The sequence below is a fragment of the Pollachius pollachius genome (assembly GCF_949987615.1).
Source record: "Pollachius pollachius genome assembly, chromosome: 14".
Lineage (NCBI taxonomy): Eukaryota > Metazoa > Chordata > Actinopteri > Gadiformes > Gadidae > Pollachius > Pollachius pollachius.
This window is the reverse complement of record NC_136947.1, coordinates 8541068-8560614: the sequence shown is the minus strand read 5'-3', so window position 1 is coordinate 8560614 and position 19547 is coordinate 8541068. Positions and strand designations below refer to the sequence as shown.

The window sequence follows — 19547 nt, the reverse complement described above, 5'->3', positions numbered from 1 at the left end:
TAATTACGGAATGAATGGAATTATAATGCGCCTGCAGCAACTTTTCCTCCTTATTTATTAAAGCAGCTGATGGGCCAGGTTTGATGAGCCACTTCTGGCATAATTGAGTCATCACACAAAGAGGGTTCCTCGCATTCAGAGAGGTTTTATCAGCAGCAAACAGACCTGATTACTGGCAATTACACTCTGATCTAGGGTAAGGAGGGAAAAAAAGAAAGGGCGACTGCGCCGAGTAACTTCTGTGTTTATAGTTTACCCCTGTGAATAATTTTCACATTAATTTTACATTCATTAATTTTACGTTTTTTTTATTTTATTATGTTGATGCATAATAAAAAAAAGCGAACCGGGAAAAAAAAAATGTGATAGCAACCTTTACTTTCATATTTCCTTGTAATGAATGTCTGAGGAGGATACAGTAAAATGATCACCATTCACGTGTATGTGTGTGTGTGTGTGTGTGTGCGTGTGTGTCTCAGTCTGTTTATGTGTGTGTGTGTGTGTGTGTGTGTGTGTGCGCGTGTGTGTCTGTTTGTGTCTGTGTTTATGTGTGTGTCTCTCTTTTTATGTGTGTGTATGTGTGTGTGTGTGTGCTTATGTGTGTGTCTGTGTGAGTGTGTGTGTGTGTGTCTGTTTATGTGTGTGCCTGTGTGTCTGTGTGTATGTCTGTGTGTATGCGTGTCTGTTATCACCTGCAGTGCTTAGGCTCAGCAGAACACTAGCAGGGTGCTATATAACCCGCGGCCGCTGTATACCTGCTTAGAGCCTCTTCTCAGCTCTGTGGACGCGGCGTTGTGATGAAAGGTTAACCGGGACGCGCAGCTACTGCTAAAAATTCTCATCTCCCGATTCAAAGCGTCTACTTTTTAAGGAAGGAGAAAAAAATAATAATGTTGGTTTTATACGCTGTATAAACAAGTTGTGCAACAACCGTGTATTGGCTGTGCTACTTGTGTGTGACTGTGAGTAATACTTATTTCTTTATTTGTTAGTATTTGTCAGGTCGCAGCAGAGCCTTCGCCGGCCCTGGATGGACAAAGCCAGCAGCTGGACATTAGAATAATTGCTGGGAGATGTGGGAGGGGAGGCAAGGGGGATGTGGGGAGGGCTCTCTAATTCTCAATAAATATCAGTCTGCTGCCTGAAATAATAATGTTTTATTTCTTGTTTAGTTTATTTTGACAGCAGCGCCGGTTAGAAATAAATCACACTCTGGTTGAACCTCCTCAAGAAACGTTTTTTTATGTCTGTTCATCTTTTTATTAGTCTTCAGTTTTGTTGAAATAGATGCTACGTGATTATTTGAGGCCTTAAACGCGAGACAGTTCCCACCGCGGTTCTCTTACACTGCCGAACAGATAAATCACTTTTAATCCAGTCGTATTTAAAAACTCAATCACTTAACGACTCCAAGACCAGGAGTTGCTCACTTATGTTACCCAGTAAAAAAAACTCAACACGCAAATCTATTAATTTCCCTTTTCGTCGTTCACACAAATTCAATCCCGATCGTCAAATTCAATTTCCCACAGCAGAAACCCTCGGAGTGTTACTCCGAGGATTCTGGAATTCGACGCAACTGTCGCAAACCAACCGTCAGAGTCAACTGTGATTTCTCAGATGTAACAGCCTCACAGCTTCCCAGACGGCCAAGCGAAGTATCTCCACGCTATTGCCAAAAAAAGTACTTTTTATCGAGGGCGGCAGTTGGCGGCGTATCACTTCCCCGACACTGAAGCGCTTCAATAAAAGAACACAGTACGCTGAATTCTTAACAGACAATTAGGAGCTCTTGGCTGTCGGCGTCGCCGCCATCGTGTTTCGCGGGCGGTGGCATCACTACAGGGGAAAACTTGCTGTCGAAGCGGGGGGGGGGCGACGGGGAGACACCCATGAAAGTAGTCAGATGGTGACACCTATGCTGAGGTGATCCGGGAGTCTTTGTCATGTCCTTCCCACAAGCTCTCCCCGGACACCCTGCCTCTAAATTGGGTTCATCTGGAACAGGACCACTCGCACGCCGAGCGCGTCCAGCTCGTTTCTTCTGCCATCAAAGGGCCAATATCAGCTTTTTGACCACGTTTTCAGAGGCTTTTGCTTCTCTTTTTATGCAGGCTATCCCCTCGCCGTCGCAGAAAGGCGAGGAGATGATATGCGATTTCATTCGTGACACTTCAATCCAATTAAGCACGCCGAAAATATTGAGGCAAATCTGTACCCCATCCCTCCGCCCCATCCTATCCCACCCCCCCCCCAACTACTTCACGAGTCAATGGCATAATAAATGACAATTCAGCCATTGGACCGGGGCCAAAGCAGCCCCAACGCACTGTCTCTACTCATTGGTCCTCCCATCTCTCAAATCATTCGTGAACATGGTCGCTGGCTCCAAAAAAAATAAAAGGGGAACCTGACTAATTTGAGGGACAGGTGTTTGGGGAGAAATAAGTTCCAGCCTGCGTGTCTGTCATGTCTGCGGCGTAATCCCGCCCATTGTTCGGGCCCAAGGAGGCCTTTTCACACAGGAGGTAGCATGAATGCTACCAGGTGGTCGGCAATTTGGGGAAACGAAGTAACCGCTCCAGCTAATCCCCCCTGTTACAAAAGGCAGGTCTCCAGTGCTCTGGGGGCCCTCAGGGGCCCGGTGGGGGGACGACCAGGGGCCGAGGGAAAAGTTTACCTCCGACACACAGTGTCTGAAAGGAGTCAGGGTCTGGAGCGGTGATTCCTAATCAGATTGCACTGAAGTGAACAGCTCGCATGGCAGCTGTAGTTTTCCCAGGGTTAATTACCTTTCACTGCTCTCTCTAAATGAGTCAGCTGTTCCTGTCATTAAACAACTCCACTCTATCTCGGCTCCTCTGTGCTCCGCACACACATGTGTGCGCGCGCGGGTGTGTATGTATGTGTGCGTGCGTGCGTGTGTTTGCGCACACACTCACACGTGCTCGCAAGCGCACAAGCGCAAACATTTTGTTCGTTCAACAGACAAAACAAACAAAGAAAATATATAACTATATATATATATATATATATATAGTTATATATATATGTGTGTGTACCCAAATTGTGTTTATTCAATTGAACATTAAAGTGCACATTTAGAACAGAGAACAGAGACACCAACACATCGCAAACGCTGTGTTAACGCTGTCACACCCACATACACAGAAAACGACACACACGCACACACACACAGATGTAGACTCAATCCAGCCCTGATTCACTGCAAGTTGTGCTGTCATCAGTTCTGCTGGAAAACAAATAGGTCCCCTCGCTGATCTCTGAGGCTGAGGATGTTGGGGGAGTTTTAAGTGATTTTTTGCCACTGTGTGGTAAAATCCCTCGGCCACCTGGATTACAAAGTCTAGTCCTTTAACTCATGCCAGTATAAATCCGTGTTAACTCGGATTTACCTCTGGCATATGAATACTCAATCTGCTATAAGCTTTGTTTGGAATGAGTCGAACATAAGTATTTCAAGCAGTAAAGATGCCCAGTGGTGAATTCCTATTTGCGCCACAGAATAAATAGAAATATAGTTTAAGGCGGTTGTAATTATGGTGTTTGTTATATTTAGAATAGCTTTAAGTTGGGGTGCTATTACACTTTGGAAGACTAGGCCATTAAACTCTCCACATAGTGCTGGGTGGAAATGTACAAAGCTGTGAAAATCCCTTTGTATCCCTGCCATTAGTCATAAACCCTGAATCACAAAAGCATGTTCTCCTCAAAAGTACAATAATATTCCATATTGAACATTTAAAAATGTAGTTATTGTCATACAAACATTATTTGCTCAGTTGTTCAAACACACGCTGGTCTGAGACCAAAACGATAATGATGAAATGAAATATGGCATGAACAGGATGAGGGATCTAAATTAAGTATTATCCAATATCCATACAATCTCCTTTCTCTATGTGTCACACACACACGCACACGCGCACACAGGCACACACACATGTAGAGACACATGGTAGCACATACACGCACAAACACATACACACACACAAACCCACACGCACATTGAAGCACACATGCGCACACAAACACTCACGCACACACACATACACATACACACACACACACACACACACACACACACACACACACACATATATACACACACTTCTGTAATAGAAGAGTTAAGCCTGACTATTTTGTACTTAAAAGGTTATCCAGGCTGTTTTGTGAGTTTGATCCATGCTTGCCAAATCACCAGATGGTCCATGAATATGATTATATGCATCAATAAAAGAAGTAATCTTTAACAAAATGTAAATTTGACTTAAGTCCAGGGTTTAGCACACACGTTGGACTTTACCCCAGTTTCCAATTTGACGGCAATAAGTGATAAGCTAATGCACTAGTGTGCGTCATCGCTCTAACTATGCTGCTGGTTTTTGAGTGCGATCTAGAAATGAGCTTAATACCGAAAAAATTGGGTTCGAAATCAGAAAAGTTCAGGAAAGTTGATAAACGGTAGTGTGGTAATATGTGCGGTTGTGATGTGAAAAAAGAAAAAAATAACTTTCCTAATTTTGGAAAATGTATCTAAAATGTTGTCTTATAGTAAGGATATATAATATTTATACATAATATGATATATAATATGATAGAGGACATTGCTTTTACTGAAGCTCTTCACATAACAAATGGACAAAACTGACAACCACATAATTAATATAAATAAGGCGATAAAAGTGACTCTGACACAAAACTTTGTGAAATCAATCCAAAGTACAAAAAAGCAAGTGGGTCAGAGAAATAAAGAATTCAAACGTTAAATAACTAATAGGAAGTGTCTACGGTGCACACAAACACCCCAAAATACACAAACTACACGGTTGTCATGCGTGCAACTCCATCGCCACATAAGCACATCATCTGCATACGCGTTTACATCCTGGACCAAAGCTCTTCACAGACACTACAACAACAACGCACAAATCACACACATACACCCCCTCCTACCATCATCCTCGTCTACCATATCATAACCTTAACCTTGCGGACAGGTCAGTCATATGTGTGTGAGTAGCATGACTTACCAGGGCCTGCTCTGCCTTTGTGTTGTTTTTCATGGAGCCATCACAGAGAAGGACGGACGATAATAAGACAAGGTGGGGTGTAAGGACGGCCACCGTGCCCGCAGCTGCAGGGGTAGCGCCGGAGACACCGGCACTCTGATATCCACCCCGGCCGCTAAGCTTTCCTTTTCCTTTTCCGTTTTCTCTTTTTTTTCCCCCACTGCTCTGTGTCATTCACTTAACGACCAATCTCATTAGCTGGCCGGCCTACAATGGGCTGAATTATTTTCTGTGTAAATACACCACATGGCGACCCTTAAGGTGAGAGACCTATCAAGGTCTTTTTTAATCATGTAAAAAGATGGACTCTCCCTAACTAAAAAAACATAGAATGGAGTAGAGAAGAAGAGAACAGATTGGCCATTAAAAGAGTTCAATAAAACATAAACTGTGTGCTGTTTAAGGACTGGGGGGGGGGGTTAGGGGGTGTATATTTATGTTTAGGATTGTGTTTGTCCTGTGAAGGAAATGTTAGTATTTTTGTTATAATTAATAGCTTTTTCGTTGTGCTGTGTTGCGTGTGAGGGTGTATACTTGATATCTGCATAATATAGATCCCCTCGCCTGGAGATGAATGTGTGAGGCACTGGGGAGGAGCAGAGACGAGGACATTTGGGTGGACAGATGGGTGGATGGATAATCGATGGATAGATGGATGGCTGGATGGATGTGTGGCCGCAGTTCATATTTCACTTCCTTTAAATCGGCTTTAGATCCAGAGAGAACCAGCACACACACACACACACACGCACACACGCACACACGCACACGCGCACACGCGCACACGCACACACGCACACACACACACACACACACACACACACACACACAGTGTTCAAGGTTTCAATCACCCATCGACAAACACATAAAACAAAAAACAGGAAGATTCAAATGTAAATCCGCCGTGTTCCTGTGTGGATGCTATGTTTCCATTGCATGAATATATATATACATACAGGAAAAAAACAGAAAGGAATCTTTTTTGCGAGCCCTCCAAGTCATGACAGCTGTCCGTAAAGCATCGGGGGAAACGTGTATCTGGGAAAACTTGACCCCTTGTTTAGAAGAAACAAAAGCAAATACAAAAAAACGAGAGGAGCAGAAGAATAGTGAAAAGGCAGGCACCGGCGAGCCAGGTCACTGGAGATTTTCCAGACAAACGCAGCATGGTAGGGGGGAGGGGGGTGGGGGAGGAGGGGGCGAGAGAGGGGGGGGGGGGGGGGGGGGTGAAGGAATAATAAAAAAAAAAAGAAGGGACAGGCTCAGAATCTCATTTTAACAGACCGCACACAATCTGGGCTCGCACAGAACTATCTCTGCCTGACCGCTTTCTATTTATCCCTTATCAGTGTTTACCAACCGCTAGTTTTCTTTCATTCACACTGTGAGGCGGCTCTCTTACTATCAGTGCACAGCTGACACCGTGGAACAGCCTCAAAGGGGAGAGGAAGGGATCAAAACTAGAACCAAAGCTGTTTAAACAATACAACAGAGGAAATAAATTCATAAATCCTAATTCTTCCCCCCGCCCGCCCCCCCACAAACACACAGCCCACGAGGGGACAGGCAGATCCTTTATAGTGAGGGCCAACAAACAAAACTGGAGCCAATGAGGTACATTACAATCAAGGTAAATGTGGAAATAGATTTAGGGAAAAAGGGGGGAAAAGATGGCGCTTGTAAAAAAACAACTAGCATGTAATTTTAATTAGGAGCGTTGCGTAGTTCTACCCTATGTCAATGAAATGATTTGTTCACAAATAAAAAGGATTTTCCCCCTGCGTGTTATTTATGCTGCTTACATATTTTTTAAATTCGTATCACAGATATGCGACTGGAATGATTTTTTTTATTTTGGTTATATTTATAAATTTAATTTTCATAATTGGCATTCGAAACCCTAAGATGTTTAATTTAGTTTTTGATTTTTCCTTACCTATTCAGTAGGTCCTAGTTAATTACTGTTATTGCTAAACAGAAAACACCAACTATGAATCCTACTTATTACATTTTAACTTAATAATCAGATTTAAATTAGAAGAAAAAAACTGTTAAAGATATGGACATATTATTGAGCATTACAAATATATTAAATTATCACATATGGCTAAACTTATAGTTTAAACACATAATACTCCAAAAAGCATATTGCATAATAAGACTAAAAATACAGCTATACATTTACAGTCAAGCCACCACACTCTTGCTAGTCTAGACAAATATATATATTGTTCTACATAATTATGCCGTTCAGAAGTTAAGCAATTAATTACTTTCATCCCTTGACCAGCTGGTGGACAGCAGATGGAAACATCTCCCAACCCCTAACCCATAAAATCTACATACATTCATTTTCCTGGATTAAGGAAAGTCTGGACGGGGAAAAGCAGGTAATACATGTGTTACTCGAACACGGTCTGACCTTTTCAAACGACTTGTTTGTTCCAACACACAGAAACTTTCATCAAGATCCCAGACTTGGTTTGCCTCGTGTTGACTGCCCACAGACGGATCGCCAGATAAAAAACGTTCCAAGTCCAGTATTAAACGTCTCTCTATCTGATACAGTGTCAGATTGAATTAGCGAATCAGGGGATGACACCCAAACTGTTGCTTATTTCTCTTCTAATCAACATGTTAACAAAAGCTCTGAAAGCGAGTCTAGAACAGAGCACATTCTGCTCCAGGAAGCAGTGGACCTTATCACAGGTACCATGGACAGATCCTGTTGGGAAATGATGTGCGGGCAAACAAGGGGGACGTGACTGAGTTGTGTAGCAACTAACATCCTTGTTCTTGGAGCAGGTGGGGCGATAAAAGCCTAAGAGGCCAGACGAGACCAATGCATTTCACTTAGAGCTTAGAAGCCCCAGCGCAGCTCTAATTATCAGCCCGATGATTGCTTTTTTTCTTCCTAAATATTGTGCCACGCTATGCCATGTTATGTCATGTTGGGATGTAAGGCCGTTTTCAAGTGTTTTCTAGAAACTTGGTGTTTAGAGTATGCACATTTGCTGAAATAAACCTGGAATAATATACCTTATCTGTGGGTTTCAAATATGTTATGATATTGGTAAATCTTTTTAGGGTTAAATGACGTAAACTGGCATTTTTACAAACTGAAAGACCTTTTTGATATCATGACCTGTAATCCAGTAGAATTAAAAAAAAAGAAATTGTATGATTCAATGTAAACAAAGCAGGTATTACCAAAAAGCCATAACTATCAACTACAAATTAAAATAAATAGATAGGGTCATGGTGAAATTGAACCAAAATCCTCCTGACACGTTCATTAACAACGCGTCCATCTACAAATCCTCAGCCAGGAGTCTGCTACAACTTACTGGTAAATCATAAACTTTTCCCAGCAGCTTCATTTCAATTAAACCCTGGTTGCTTAGGAAACCAGCAAGTGCCTTGTTGGCTCGTAAAACAAATATTCATGAATAAAGATTCATCCAAAAACCCAATAACCAGGGCAAAGTGCTCTGCTGCTGGACAATCCAACTGTGATGCTTACACAAACTCACAGTAGCAACAGTATTACTATTATTACACATGCAGCTTACCATCAGCTCTACCAGTTTAAAACAACAAATGACAGAAAGGCAGAGACAGGACGCAATAAAATACTTCCTGCACTGTTCAAATAGGTTAAAAGTTGAAGTGCCGGAGACACAGTGGTGGTGTATGTACAGCTGCCAAAGCCTCCTGCAACCTGACAACAGCTTTGTCTCCACAAACAATACTAGCATGTGTCCCTCTAAGACCACCTTACACTCTATACACACACATGCCGCCGATGTAATCCAAGCAGACAGTATCTCATGCTATCTGGATGATCAAAAGTGGGTCATGCATCGCTGAAAAACACTTTGAGCCTTTTAATCTTCTCGCAAACTGTCTCAAAAACCTGGACAGAATACGCTTGCTTACTTTCCCACAGTTTCATATCAAAGATAACACCGTTGAACACCCCTAGTCTGGGGGAAAATGCTGTAGCACCACTTTAAAGATCAGATTGTATGTTTACTCCTCTATTCAATCTGCCACAGCAAATAAAAAACAGGAAAGATGAAAATCACAAAAACACACAACAACAACCACATGTATAATCATAGACAATGAGTGTAAATCAAAGTAGGGAGAAACGCACATTAACCTAACAACACGGTTACAAAGCAAGTCTCTTTCCCCCATCCTATTTTCAAAGGACGCCATCAAACAGCAGGGAAAGAAGAGAGAGGGCTCGTCTTCTAACACGACCGACCCCTTCCATCAGTGGCAATAAATTATTGATTCAACATAACGGCGTATCGAATAAAGCAACTTTGACACCAACCTACTTCTGTGATCCAAAGAAAGTTTGATTTCCTCTCCTCCTCCTCCTCTCTCCCAGTCTCTCTCGGTAGCAGTGCTGCTGGTGCTGTGTCTTTGAAAGGTAGTCCCCAGGAATATGACATACTGTGCCTTTGACAGCCTGGAGATAAGCACCTGCGTTCGGTCCCTTTTTACGTCACACCTCCCCATTCACAGCCCTTCAACATGATGTGCATTTGCACATCAACAGCCACCAACCCCCCACCCCCCAACCATCCCTCCCTCCCCTCTCTCCCTCCTCTCTCTCCCTCCTTGTTCTACTCCCACATCCGCAAAACACACACACACACACACACGCGCACGTGCGCGCGAGCGGGCGGGCACACAGCAGAAGAAGCAGGCGGATGTGCGCGCACGCACGGTCCCGCTCATGCGCGCACACGCGGACGCCGGCTCGGTCCCGCCCGTGTGCGCGGGACCGAGCCGGGGAACAGCACAACAGATTGGCGAGTGGTCATGCTCAATCTCACACCGCCACAGATATGTGCACAGACAAACAAACGCACACACACACACACACACACACACACACACACACATACACACACACAATTTAAACACACACACACACGCACACACACATAAATATAAAAAAAGTGATTTATCCGGAATCCATTCTTATTTCCCTTTCGTTTGTATTTTTATTCGAGGGGGTTCTGAAAAAGAAAACTTTCCCTTGCTTTGTCGTAGGAGCAGAGGGGAGGGGTGGTTGGGGGTTCGAACGCCCTCCCCGGCTCCCCATACATCACTCAACATGCAAATGAGAGGGAATGTCACTCCTCAGCAGCAGATGGCCAGGGATGATAACAATGGCTCAACAGACCAGTTTCAGTGTCTGCGCGAGTTTATCGCTACGGCAACAACAGTAAAAATAGATGCTATGAAAACCTTGTCTGTTAATTCAATTTCCCCTCTCTCCTTGAATGCCTAGTACCTGTCAGCGGGCTTTATTTCTCTGGGAGCCCCCTCTGATTGGGGGCGCTTTTGTCTGTCCGAGATTTCTCTGTTTTTTCTCTTTTTTTGCTGTTGTTTGTCACAAGAGGGGAGGGTGTGTGTGTGTGTGTGTGTGTGTGTGGGGGGGGGGGGGGGGGGGTAGGCTGGCTATCAGTGAAAGGCAGAGACCTGGAAACGATGTTTTTGGTGACTAAGGGCGGCCGCCGCCGAGCAGTTATTTAAGTAATTAGGTATAATTCTTCCCTGTAGGCCACGTTAGAGAGAGAGAGAGAGGAGACACAGAGAGAGAGAGAGAGAGACAGAGAGATACAGAGAGATGGACAGAGAGAGTGAGAAAGAGAGAGAGACAGAGACAGAGAGATAGAGAGAGACGGACAGAGAGAGAGTGAGAAAGAGAGGGAGAGAGAGAGGGAGAGAGAGAGAGAGGGAGAGAGAGAGAGAGTGAGAGAGAGAGAGAGAGAGAGAGAGAGAGAGAGAGAGACAGAGACGGAGAGTGCTAGAGAGTGAAAGCACCAAAGAAGTAGGAAATAGCCCCCCACCCCTCAAGACATCTCAAACGCAGCCTTGCTGAGGGCCCGACCGCGGTGATGTCACCCCACGTCCCGCCGACTCCTGTTCAGACGAGCCTCCGCAGCGGAGAGCACACAGGGGACACACCACACACACAAACAGGGGACACACCACGCGCACACACAGGGGCCCACGACACACACACACGGGGCCCACGACACACACACACACACACACACAGGGCCTGCGATACACACACACACACAGGGCCCGCGACACACACACACACACACACACACACACACAGGGCCCACGACACACATACACACAGGGCCCGCGACACACATACACACAGGGCCCGCGACACACACACACACACACACACACACACACACAGGGGCCGCATCACAATGACAGAAGGCAGTCACACTTCTGGGTGGAGCCTGGGGCTGGAGGGGGGGGAGGTTGGGTTGGGGGTGTGTGTGTTATGGGGGTCACACAGAGCCCATGGAGTTAGGGGTGGCGGGCAGACGGGGGGATAGGGTGGGGGTGGGGGGAGATAGGCGGGGGGGGGCTTATTGGGGTCCATGGGGGGGCGCTGAGCGCCAGCTCAGGATTTGAAATAAAGTAAAATAAAAATGATACCCATAAGGGCCCCTCTCCTTAAACAGACTCGGGCATCGTCACTCCCCCCCCCCCCCCCCCCCCCCACCGTCCTCCCCGTCCAGACACACACACACACACACACACACACCCCTCCGTCTCCCCGGGGACCGACGTGTGAACACAACGTGTAATAATGTATTTTCAGTTCCAGTCTCTTTCTCCCTTCTTTCTTTTTTTTTTCTTTGCCTTTTCTTCTTTTTTTTCGGTCATCTGTGCGTTTGGTTATGCAAGGCTGGGGACTTGCAGACAGAGCATATCATTACTTAAGGTTTGGCAGTTGATCATCACCTTGTTTAATGCCTCATTTGAAAGTCTAATTTGTAACTGTCTTCCAGAGCCAATTCCTGGTTAACGTGGTGAAAGAGAGATACAAAAAAAAAAAAAAAAAAAGAAAGCAAAAAGGACTGTCTCTCTCTCTCTCTCTCTCCCTGGCCCCTGTACTCTCTCTATCTCTCTCTCTCTTTCTCTCCCTTTCCCCCCCAATCTCTCGCTCTCTCTCGCTCTCCCTCTCCCCCAGCCCCTGCTCTGTCTCTCTTTCTCTCTCTCTTTCTCTCCCTTTCCCCCCCAATCTCTCGCTCTCTCTCGCTCTCCCTCTCCCCCAGCCCCTGCTCTGTCTCTCTCTCTCCGTGTCCTTCATCACAGAAGCATGAGGATATTATTATTTAAGGGGTAAAGAAGCATGCGTCTTAGCACGGTTATCCAATAAGAGACAACAGTGTTATTTCTCCTTACACACCCCGGCTGTATGTTCGAGGGCTGATTAATTCATGTTTCCCAAACTAGACGGCAGCGTTGTGGTGTGTGTGTGTGTGTGTTTGTGTGTGTGTGTGTGTGTGTGTGTGTGTGTGGGGGGGGGGGGGAGGGACGCGCACATGAAAACAAAATAGAGCCCTTAAAAGGATCAAGTCATAGGAGGGGAGAGGGAGGGAGAGGGGGAGAGGGGGGAGAGCCGATCTTGACAAAAGGTACAAGAACCGACATATTAGATCTAGAGGAAACACAGGCTGTGCCCTCTTCTGCACTGCGGACCCAATTAGGGCTTGTCTCTGGTCCCTCGCATCTCTGGAACCTCCCAGAACGGACTCCAACATAAGGTCTCTCTTTTAGCAGATCGAGAGCTGAACTGATGTTTTTTCAAACTATTTTATTAACAGAGAAAATAATGCGGGCCTAACAAGTGATGGGAGGACTGGGAGGGAGGGAGGGAGAGAGAGAGAGAGAGAGAGAGAGAGGAGTGGGCTGGATGGAAATTACATGACAAATAAGGGTTTCCATTTCCAGTGCAAAGTCCCACTGATGTTTGTTGGGAAGTGTTTGATTGCATTTAGAAAGGTATTACAATGGGTCACATCTGGGTGTCTAAAAGCTTTCTGCTGGCAAATTATGTAAGCAAAGTGAAATGTCAGAGCAAACTCCCCCCCTGTTGTGCCAGTGCCGCCGTCCTCCGATGAAATGTACACAAATACATCGAGAGAGTGAATTCTTTCTAATGCACCGCAAGATCAAAATGCCACCGGTGTAACTTTGCCTCGGTCTCGCGCCCCCGATTTTTCAACAAAAGCAGCAACAACGCTAATTTCCTATGGCAGGCCTGTGTGCTCAAAACAAAAGCCCATATTCACGCCTTGCCACTGACAATGACAGACTCACAACACACACACACAGAAATACCCCTGTGCCCGACTGTGTTCACGTGTTGCTGCCGTAATGCCTCGCGATAGACTTGTCTCCTACATGACACCAATGCCTCCTTCTTGGGGGATACAAGCTCCTCCACCGTAACTATCGCCGTGCGGGCGAAACCACTTGATGCCTTGTTCATCACAGAAAGTCACATAAAAGGATTGGATTAAATTAGAAAAGGATCATTTGCATATATGTAAATTAGAGTATCGAGACATAAGTACATGTGGTTGATATGGCCCGAGGACGTCGAACTATCTTTATGTCGGTGTCAACAGACGAGGAATATTCTGCTTTAAACATAGTGCATAATTCACAGGGATCTCTATCTTCTTTACTGTATGTGTCACTCTCTGCCAATGGAGTGATTAGACTCGTCCCCCGAATAAACTCAATCCCCTTTAGGGTAATTTGTGTGGGAAAAGCAGAGTATGTTTGTATGCGTTCAGTGTCCTCAGAAGACTCCTCATTTCTATTCATCCGGTCCACCTGTTCGTTTCAGGATTGTATTGTTCATGTGTCTGGTGTGTTGCATTACACTCGCAAACGGCCAGAGTCCATTTATATCTTTCAGAGATTGGACACATCTGTATCCTTCCTTGTAAATTAACGATGCGATCAACTATAAAAAAATAGATATAATTGACTAACTTTGATAAGTGCAATGTCGGAGGAGATTACTAGTTTTCATACATAAAACTGCTCACGTTAACTGCCGTTTTAATTTCAGACATTTAATAGCCAATAACTAATAAACCGCAATCAGAACCAACAACAACAATCAAAATCATTTTAACGAGGAGGCTTTGAAATGTTATTTTCTTAATGCGCCGGTTGCTAATGTCAACAATGTAGCGTTTGATAGGGTTATGAAGAGCAACTAATTGCATTAATTCATAAATATCAATGCTTCTCCAACTTCTCCGACCTTCATTGTAAGTCTGTAATTGCTTACGCTTTAGAAATCAACGCTTGGTTGCTCAGTCAAATTACATCTTTTCCCTTTCCTAACAGCGCTGAACTCCCAGCGTCGTGTCAGCCAGGGGTTAGGTCGAGGTCTTCAGGTCCCTGGGGGTCATTTTGCATTTCAGTTTTCTTGCCAGTCAGCCAAACAATGGCTCGGACACGCCTACAAATGGCTATATAAAAGCTTCTATTAGTACTCCGAAACGGTCATCTTCACACTGGAAATAACAGGTGTATAATGTATATATTAGCAGGATAATGGCCTTGTTGTGTTTGGTGGCTTGTGTCTAGACACATGTGACAGCGGGTGTTTTGCCAGTTTTTCCTTTAACTCGTTTGTGGCTGGGTTATGACACTTCCATTGTTGGTATTAAACCTTAAGAAGGTGTTTTTACCACACCGACACATAAACAGAAAAACACAAGCAAAACAGCTCCTGGGCAACTGAAGTACTCTGGAAATTATCACAAACATCACACTGGGTTTTTCGACTAACAATGTAAGGACGAGCGAAAATCATCATAAGCATTCAGAGATATGCACTTGAACGAGGAAAAAAACTCCATTAATGTGGATGGCTTGTAATTTTTTGATTGCAGCAGATACAGACAGCTTGCCACCGAGCACCGAAATGCAAATGCCCTTTGAGCAAAACAAAGAAATTGATTATGAAGTAAGTTTCTTGGGCACAAGTAGCTCGGCTTTGAGTGATTAATGGGGGCTGGTCATTGATTTTCTTTTTGTTTAGATCTTGGTTAACTTTCTGGAGACACAATTATAATTTGTTTCCAAACAATAAATCCAATCTAGTGAGTATAAATTAAATCTCCCTATGGTCTCTTCGGAGTCATTTTACATTTGGATCGCATTGTTACCAACAGGCGTCGCATGTTAATGTCTGATACCTCTGGTTATGTTTATTACATCTTTGATTATAAATGCTGTTTCTCTTATTATTCTTATTTTAGTAGGTGAGCGTCTCAAGAGAGTGAGAGAGGGACAGAGAGAGAGAGAGAGACAGAGAGAGAGAGAGAGAGAGAGAGAGAGAGAGAGAGAGAGAGAGAGAGAGAGATGGGAAAGGGCTGTTAGGGAGGATCTGCATGACTTGTCAGCACTGGTACCAGGAGTAATCCTTGGATATCTCAAAACATACTTTATTAAACCCTTCTGGTGTTAACCTCCAGCTCTCTCTCTCCATCTCTGTCTCTCTCCTCTCTCTCCTTGTCTGTGTGTCTGTCTGTCTATCTGGCTGTCTGTCTGTCTATTTGTTTATCTGTCAATATTTCTGTCTGTTTGTTTGTCTGTCCATTTCTCTGTCAATGTATCTGTCTGTCTTTCTGTCTATCTATTTATTTGTCAATATATTTGTCTGTCTGTCTGTCTTTCGGTCAGTCTATTTGTCTGTCTGTCTTTCTGTCTATCTATTTATTTGTCAATATATGTGTCTGTCTGTCTGTCTTTCGGTCAGTCTATTTGTCTGTCTGTCTGTCTGTCTGTCTGTCTGTCTCCACTGCCTACCTATACATTTGTCAGTCTATATTATCTCTGTAGCTTTGCTGTTATTTTTTGTAATTCAAAACATCAACACTATGAATTTCTTGGACGTGAAATGACAGCTCTGTGCCTTATGCCACATAACTTTGACAAACTTCCACACATTCAGGCATTTCCACCGCCTGATTTCTCGCCTCATCTCTCCAAGATAGTGATAATACGATTTCTGTGTTTTTCGCTGTTCAGAAACAAACTGGATTATGAACAGATCACTACATAAACAGCTTTCTAAAAGCAGGCAGCTATTTTAAAAAAGGCTGAAGAAATGCAAAGAGGGATTTAAATTTTAATTTGAATTTATTCCAGCAAGTGAAAGGTTCTTTTGAGAGGGGATTTCGGCAAAGATGATGGTATTTAAAAGTGATAAACAACCATCTAAACCTCTACTGGAAGGGGGGGGGGATGGAAAACAGTTCTTTCGCTTCCTTCTAGTGTATGGGAGGATATAGAATTCCCTGTGTCCACATCCAAGAGAAAAGAGTAATAGTAGTAATTAAAATGTAAATAAGTAGCCGACATGGATATATCGCAACTGATTTCAATTATAATTCATACAAATAACATTTTTGTCTTCATACCTTCAGATTGTAATTGCATACTTGTATGAATGGCAGGGTTTAAATTCAAATTGGGCTTGAATGTGTATGTCATTAGATATGTATACCTCAAACAACTGTGTGTGTTCAAATGTCTCTCACACCTATCATTTGAAATTTAAATCCAATATCTTGGCATTTGGAGGGACATCGGGCAGACAAAGTGCCTGTCACTTGACGTAGAAAAAAGAAAAATGCTCCAAGAATGAAAGAATAACATGATAATTGGATGCGCTTTGGGATGCCATCTCTGCATTCCCCAATGGGTTATTATTGGATTAATGGTTTCTGCTCTGTGGTAATCACAAAGATGATTCACCAACACAGAGACGACGGGCTTTCATCTGCTGAACTTAAGGTATGGATTACAATCTGACTCACTTTTCTATTTCCAACAGTATTCCCCCCCCCCCCCCCTTTACCATCCCTCCCTGAGCTGACCAACACGAAACATTAGCAGGGAAAAACCTATGCCACGAGACGAAAAGACAAAAGAGTTACATCATTTTTTTCCGAGCCGAACAGTTAATCCGATCATGGACAGTGTATGTGCATATGCTATCTTCGGAAAATGCCAGCAAAAGGCGCTAAGTAAAACCTAGACTCCCTCACAGGGGAAACAGTGCCAGTATTGGGATAAAAATTTCACACAACGGCAACGGCTCAGTCGCATAACCTAAGAAGGCTTAGGAAAATAGAACACTCCAAAGTATTGCTCTCTCTTCTTCTTCTGCTGCTGCTGCCTCTCCTGCTTTCTCTTCATCTCCTTCCCTCTCTTCTCCTCCATCTTGGTATTCTTCCCTTCACATGTCTGTTTTACAGCACAAAAGGCCGTGATGATGAGTGATTTGTAGCTGCCTCGGCTACAGCGCGGCTATGGGCTGAGCCGATACACCAGATAGTAGCACGGAAGCTACTCTGGTTAATGCATTGAGTTGTGTATAAAAAAGAGAAGAAAAAAAAAACGGGATGTGAGTATGGAAGTGTGCACCTGGCATTCTAGCCAGTCTAGCCTGGCAACACTCCTCCCGTATAATTATAATGAACACACAGTAATTCAGGGTTGAGGCTGAAATACGAACGATGTCCTCGGAGACAGCTTGTTTTAATGGTTATGCAGAAGAGATCCTGGGAGTGCAGATGGCAGAGGCACTGTTCTTTGATGCTATATTTACGGCTGGTGCAGGCACAAGGTATGGATGGGGCGATGACTCGCGCTATAGGGCCGCACTGCCCTTTCAGCGCGAGATGTGACTGTTGTTATTGTGTCGTTTTTTTTTCAGGGGAACCTGTTTAAAGATCAGATCGTATCTGGTGTTGAGTCAAGCATATTTTATAACGGCGTTGTGTCTGAAAGTGCTTTTGAAATCTGCATTTTGATGAAGAGATGGTGAGCATGTGTGAATCAAATGAGGTGGCTGGTCAGACCCCACACGGTTCTGCGATCGTCCACATAGGGGTGCGTTTGTCCATTTGTTCATCGCTGGAATTGAAGTGATTTGAATTGGATAATTTGAAGATTTTATATGAATTGGAAGAAATATTTTTTCTCTTTTATAGTTGAATGCTACAGAGCAGATCCTAAAAAGTCAAATACAAGTTTCAAGCTGATGAAAGTCCTTCTCTTCACAAATAAGCAATAGTACCACACAATTGCACCAAAGGGTTTGTGAACTGGAATAGACCAAAAAACAGTATATCCATTTTGACTTTGATTTAGAAAAAGAAAATACTCTAATACTCTAATCTATCCAAGTCCTCAACACAAATCCCTAACTTCCCCCTGTGAACCCTACAGCCCATTGTCAGAAAGCAGCAGGTAGTGGAACAACAGCCACCATCCCAACTATACCCCCCCCGCCTCCCACCATCACAGCCCCCACCCTCACCACCACAACAACAACAACAACCAGAAAAAAATAACGTTAAATTAAAAAATACAACTTTTTGCCGCATTGAAGTCGCTCAGGAGCCACACATTAGCATGTGAAAAGAATAAACAGGGGCATTCTCAGTTACACACTCCACCTGGCTGCAAACCAATGTCCCTGTCAGAAGTCCACCCACCAACACTGGCTTACACTGAAAGACCTCCCGGGGACCCGCGGTGACCATTCACTCTCTCGCCCGCCCGCTGCCGTTCCCCTGTGCACCTGTGACTGTTTTTGTGTTTGCTATTTTTTGCTTTGTCTTTTTTCCTGGCAGAGCTGTATCATCGGAGACACACTTCATACCTCAAAAGGAATTCTCCTGCCCGACAATGTGGTCGGTTTTGTTTGTTTTGCGGGCGCCCGGATGTGTGGCGGACGGCGAGAGTCAAATGGAGGAGGAGAATAACAAAAACAAAAGTCACAATAGTGATAATTAAAATTTGTACCAAAGAAAAAAATACACGAAACAAAAAAGATTAATAAACAAGAGTGGGGGGGGGGGGGGGGGAGGCTGGGAGGTAACGGGAGCCAAAGGTTTGAAGCTTAGGAAAGTGGAAAGAAAATGAGGTAGTTTAGCGCGGGTTCCTTGCCTTGTTGTTGTGGGGGTTCACAGGTGCGGCGTTTGGAAAGGATCTCCTGCTCTCCGCTCTCCTCGGACAGCTCATCCGGCTTCGCCATGGTCCTGCCCCTTGGAGAGCCGCTTCCCCATTCTCCAAAGGACTTTGCCACAATCGCTTTGTGCGCTCCTTTCATTGTTTTCTGTAAAACACATTTACAGCATGACTTCCCAGGTTTATCCCTCTTGTGAGCCATCTGCCCCCCTTTTCTCCTGGCTCTCCGTAAACCTGGGCTCATCTTTCCCAAAGCCCAAAGTAAGGGAGAATTAGGGCATTGTCTGCATATGCATTCTCTTAAGCATTCCAGAAAATGTCCTGATTGCCCTGGCTCCTTTTTTGCAGGGGGGGGGGGGGGGGACATTGGACATTGGCTTGGACATTGGTTTTGTGTTTTTTTCTCTCCTGACATTTGGCAGTAGAGGCTAAACTGTGTGAAACAGTCGAACAGTGCTACTTTGCAAAAGTAGCCTGTGTAAACAATAAACCGCCAATGAGAATTTAGCATTTAAAAAACGGCAAAAACAAACATGTTTCGGTATATAATCCAACTTAAAGGAAATAAAAATAGCACATTATGCCCTAATTGAGCGCGGT

The 19547-nt window shown here is 44.2% G+C and overlaps 1 protein-coding gene across 1 annotated transcript in view; it reads right to left on the bottom strand.

Moving 5' to 3' along the window:
* st18 (ST18 C2H2C-type zinc finger transcription factor) overlaps positions 1-9626 on the bottom strand; it is a gene marked incomplete at both ends in the record, with an annotated part of 37065 nt that extends 27439 nt beyond the window's left edge. The window contains one exon of the mRNA XM_079750318.1: positions 9443-9626. Within this exon, the coding sequence (XP_079606444.1) occupies positions 9443-9626 (184 nt within the window). The remainder of the gene's footprint in view (positions 1-9442) is intronic.
* Between the last annotated feature and the right edge of the window lie 9921 nt (positions 9627-19547).